Source organism: Austrofundulus limnaeus, unplaced genomic scaffold, assembly GCF_001266775.1.
Source record: "Austrofundulus limnaeus strain Quisiro unplaced genomic scaffold, Austrofundulus_limnaeus-1.0 Scaffold136, whole genome shotgun sequence".
Taxonomy (NCBI): domain Eukaryota; kingdom Metazoa; phylum Chordata; class Actinopteri; order Cyprinodontiformes; family Rivulidae; genus Austrofundulus; species Austrofundulus limnaeus.
Genome location: NW_013952538.1, coordinates 1,100,908 through 1,106,058, shown reverse-complemented (window position 1 = coordinate 1,106,058; position 5,151 = coordinate 1,100,908). Strand labels below are relative to the sequence as shown.

At 41.4% G+C, this 5,151-nt stretch overlaps 1 protein-coding gene across 1 annotated transcript in view; it reads left to right on the top strand.

Annotated features, from left to right (window-relative positions):
* Positions 1-5,151, top strand: part of prx (periaxin) — a gene marked incomplete in the record, with an annotated part of 26,579 nt that overhangs the window by 19,600 nt on the left and 1,828 nt on the right. The window contains 1 exon segment of the mRNA XM_014015959.1: positions 1-4,959. Within this exon segment, the coding sequence (XP_013871413.1) occupies positions 1-4,959 (4,959 nt within the window).

Genomic DNA, 5,151 nt, shown 5'->3' with positions numbered 1-5,151 from the left:
TGGATGTTTCTCTACCAAAGGTGAATCTCCCAGAAGGTGATTTGAAGATAAAAGGTCCAGACATCAAGACTGGGAAAATTATGATGCCAGATGTTGATTTATCACTTCCCAAAGGAAAAGTTAAAGGAGAAATAGAAGCTGAAGGACATGCTGCTCAAGGAGGCAAATTCCACATGCCCTCAATTGATATAAATCTGCCTAAAATGAAAGCTAAAGGTCCAAAGGTAGATGTTGAGGGTCCTCAGATTGAAGGGCCAAATGTTAACATGCCCTCCATTGACGTTTCACTTCCTAAAGGCACAATAGAGGGTGACATCAGTCTTGAAGGCCCTGATGTGAGCAGTGGAAAATTCATGATGCCAAAGTTTGATGTTTCTCTACCAAAGGTCAGTCTCCCAAAAGTTGAGGGACCAGACATAAAAGGAAAATTTGCAAAGCCATCTGCTGATATTTCACTTCCCAAAGTAAAGGTTGATGGAGATTTTGATGTTGAGGGTCTTGATGTAAAAGGAGGCAAATACAAAATGCCAAAAGTGGCCATTTCATTTCCAAAGGTGAACCTGCCTGAAGGGGATGTCAAAGTGGAAGGGCCAGAAATTAAAGAAGGTACGATTAAAGTGCCTGCTGCTGATATATCTTTTCCAGGGGGAAAAGTTGAGGGAGATATTAGTATCGAAGTTCCATCAGGAATGGGAAAGTTTGAACATCCAAAAGCTGATAAAAAAGGTGGAAAGCTCCAGATGCCATCTCTTGACATAAATATGCCTAGATTTGATTTAGATCTCAATGTTCCTTCAGGTAAAAAAAATAAAAGATTTAAAATGGATGCCAGTGGCTTTGATGTGTCCAGAGATTTGGAGATGTCTGGCCTCAAAAGTGATATCAAAACAGCCAAGTTAAAAGTTAAAGGTCAAGACTTGGACACAGGGGGCATAGAAGATTCAGGTGCATCCCTAAAACTCCCCTCAGTCAAACTGCCAACAGTTGACATCTCAGCTCCAAAAGTGGATTTAAATTTTGTTCTCCCCAAACCTCAAGGTGATGAGGTGGAACTGGAGCTTTTGAAAGCAGAAGGAGGAAGGCCTTCATCAGGGAGCAGCTTTGATATACCTGATGTCTCACTCAAAGTCCCAAGTTTCTCCCTGCCCAGATTTGGTGGAAAGTCAAAGAGTGGTGATTTGAAAGTATCAGGACCCAAAGGAGATGTTTCCCTTAATCCGCAAAGTGTGGAAGGAGAGATCAGGGCACCGTCAGTCGAGTTTGATAGAGATGGAAAAGTGAAAGTGAAGAAAACAAAAATGAAATTTCCTTCATTTGGAATTTCTAAAACGAATGCAGATGTATCTGTATCTTGTCCTGATGTTGATGTCAAAATGAAATGTGGGAAACCTGACATTCCTAAGGTAGATTTCAATCTTGAGGTCCAAGACGGGAAAGGAAAACATAAAACGAAGTTCCCCAAATTCAAAATGTCATCACCAAAGGTTCAGCTTACAGAAGGAGAGGTTGATGCTAAAGTGGAAGCAGATGCGGAAGGGAAGGCAGGCTTCCATGTTCCTGATGTCACTATTAAACTGCCAAAGTTCTCAGTCCCAGGATTTGGCTCTAAAGAACAAAATTTAGGAAAACCAAACCGTGAACTTGAAGTTCAGGCCAAAGGCAAGATGCCATCAGTTGAGCTGTCATTGCCGGCAGCTAAAACACCAGAGACAGAGGTTCTCCTCCCCAAAACAGAAGTTGACGTTTCAGAAGCAGACATTAAAGGTTACGAAGGAAACCTCAAAATTCCCAAAGTGGACCTGGATGTGTCCCTGCCAAAAGGAAAGAAAATGGAAGGACCTGATGTGGAGCTTAAAGGAGGTGAAGGAAAATTCAAAATGCCAACAATAGATGTGTCCCTTCCCAAAGGAAAATCTAAAGATCTTCATGCACCAAGCATTGACATAGAGAGCGATGGAGACAAGTTTAAAATGCCTTATGTCAAAATGCCCACTGTTGATATAACAATACCAAAACACAAGACTGGTCAAATGAGTTTTCCAGATGTAGAAGGCATAGAAGGCATAGAAGGAAAGGAAGGCAAATTCAAAATGCCAACCGTCGACATATTTAAGGGACAGACAGGACCAGATGTTGAAATTGAAGGTGGGGGAAAGTTAAAGATGCCTAACATCAAAATGCCACACGTTGACTTCAGTCTTCCAAAAATGAAGACCCCAGAGGTTGATGCACCTGAGTTCCAGGCGAAGGTTGAACCCGGAGTTGCAAAAACTTCAGTACCTCATTTTGAGGTGCCTTCAGTTGATGTTTCACTTCCAAAAGCAAAGGCTGAAGTTAAAATGGAGGGAGGTGCAGAGCAAAAGTTTAAAATGCCCGGTGTTGACATCTTTCTTCCAAAGGGTAAATTTCAAGACATGGCAGCAACTGAAATGCCACATGTAAAAATGCCAAATGTTGATATATCTCTGCCCAAAGGAAAGTTTGAAGGCCCAGAAGTGGAAATCAAAGGGGAAGGTGGAAAGTTCAGGATGCCACATATCAGCATGCCTTCTGTTGATATTTCACTTCCCAAAGGAAAAGTTGAAGGTCCAAATCTTAACATAGAGGGAAGTTCTGGAGAGAAATTCAAATTACCTCAATGGAAAATGCCAGATGTTGATGTTTCTCTGCCCAAAGGACACATAGAAGGTCCAGAGATGGAGATCAAGGGGGAAGGTGGCAAATTTAAGATGCCCTCTGTTGATATTTCACTTCCCAAAGGAAAAGTTGAAGGTCCAAATCTTAACATAGAGGGAAGTTCTGGAGAGAAATTCAAATTACCTCAATGGAAAATGCCAGATGTTGATGTTTCTCTGCCCAAAGGACACATAGAAGGTCCAGAGATGGAGATCAAGGGGGAAGGTGGCAAATTTAAGATGCCCTCTGTTGATATTTCACTTCCCAAAGGAAAAGTGGAAGGTCTTGATGTTGATGTCAAAATACCGTACATGAAAATACCATCAGCTGGTGTATCAATACCAAAAGGGGAATTTGATGATCTAGATGCTGAAATGAAAGGAAACGTGGGAGGAAAGTTCAAGCTGCCTCATGTGAAAATGCCAAATGTTGAATTCTCTGTGCCTAAAGGAAAAGACAGTCTAGAAGTGGACATTAAAGGTCAGGGTGGTCATTTTAAGATGCCACACATCAGTATGCCTTCTGTTGATATTTCATTACCTAAAGGAAATTTTGAAAGCCCAGAGGTTGAGCTTGAGGGAGATGCAGAAGGGAGGATAAAGATGCCAAATGTTGACATCTCTCTACCCAAAGAAAAATCTGGAAAAATAAAAGGAACGGTTGAGGGAGAGGGAAACCTATCAAACGTTTCCTCAGTAGGCATTTCACTACCGAAAGTTAAAACTGAAGGTCCCAATCTTGAAATTAAGGGTGAAGGAGGGAAGTTCAAGATGCCAAAAGTTGATATATCTCTTCCTAAAGGTAAAGGTAGAGATAATGAAGTACCTGCTATGGAAATGGAACTCACAGGTCCAGATGTTGAACATCTAAAGGGAAACATTTTATTGCAAAAAGAGAAATCACCTGGGATAAAATTACCAACAGGGAAAGCAGAGGCTCATAAATTAGATGATATGCATGTTGAGGGTGAACACAAAGGTTTAAAACTCAAAGGGCCAACAACTGATATAAAAGGTCCACAAGGAGACTTGGAGCTCCATGCCGGATTGCACAGAGGAGAAGGGAAGAAAGACAAGACAAAAGTTGATTTACCCGATTTGGATCTGAACACAGCAGGAACCAAAGTTAAGGAGCCCAAAGTCAAAGGAAAAAGGTTCAAGATTGGATTACCAAAAAGGAAAACTGGTGGAGACGTAACAGTAGACGTAAAGTCGACCGGTGAAAGAAAGGTCCAACACAACGAGCAGTCAGACGACAAAAATCCGATTAATATTCCAGAAGCAAATGTTACGTTACCAAGTGTTTGTCTAAAAACAGAAATAGGAGGAGATAAGGCTAACTCATCTTTCAGTAAGGAAATCAAAATTCCCAGGATAACAGACATTGAGTTTGATATTGGTGCATCACAAGATGAAGATGATGACAGAACAGAAACGGACAAGAAAGTCAAGATCCCTAAATTTGGTGTTCCATTACCCTCCCTCACTTCTCCTGAAAGAGAGATGAACATCCATGGACCAGAAGTGCAATACGAGGGTCCTAAGATACCCAAAGTAAAGAAAGCTGTTTTTGTCCTGGTAAAGCCTAACGATACTGATGAATCAGCTGTGAGTATCCCAAAATCTGAGACAACAGCTGAAATGACAACAGAGGAGGTCAGGGGGAAGATGCCCAAAATCAAAATCAAGTCAAACTTTGGGAAATCTAAAGATAAAACAGTAGAACTCGGTGTAGAAAGGGAAGAAGAGGAAGAGGAAACATCAAAAGGGGAGAAATTTAAAATGCCCAAGGTTTCATTTTCTTCTGGCAAATCCGGATCATTTGACGTCGCAATAAAGGAAGAGAGTTCAAGCATCGATGTAGAAAAAGATACAATTCCTCACCAAAGCCCCAAGGATGATAAAGGGACGTTCAGTGGAAAAATCAAGTTTCCAAAAGTGGAATTCACCAGTCCATATGGCAAAATGTCTTCAGGAGGGGAGAAAACAGAAACAAGAGGTAAAATGGGAAAAGATTCATCGCCCAGAGAAGTGAGGGGAGATAGCAGACAATCAGGTGAAATGGCCTTTTTGAGCGATACACCGGAGACTTCGACACACGTGGTGTCGTCTCACGCCAGAACAGACATGTTGGACAGGGACAGCTCCGAGTCTCCTGTTGAGTTCAGCTCAACAAAAACACAGATGTGGAGGGAGGTGGATAGCAGAGGCAAGGAGGCTGAAGAAAAGGAGTCTTCCTCCTGGTTCAAGGTACCGAAGATCACACTGAAGCCCCACACCTCTGGTAAGGACATTTGATATTCATTTCCCCTCATATACAACCCCAATTCTGACAAATGTAACACTGATGCGCAAATCTCATAAACTCATTTTTAATTCACATTGCAAACATGAAGAAATTGTACCATTTAAAAAGATAATCTCAAAAATGTTCCAGGTCCATGAATTCATGTATGGTTCATCCTTTGTTTTGTTT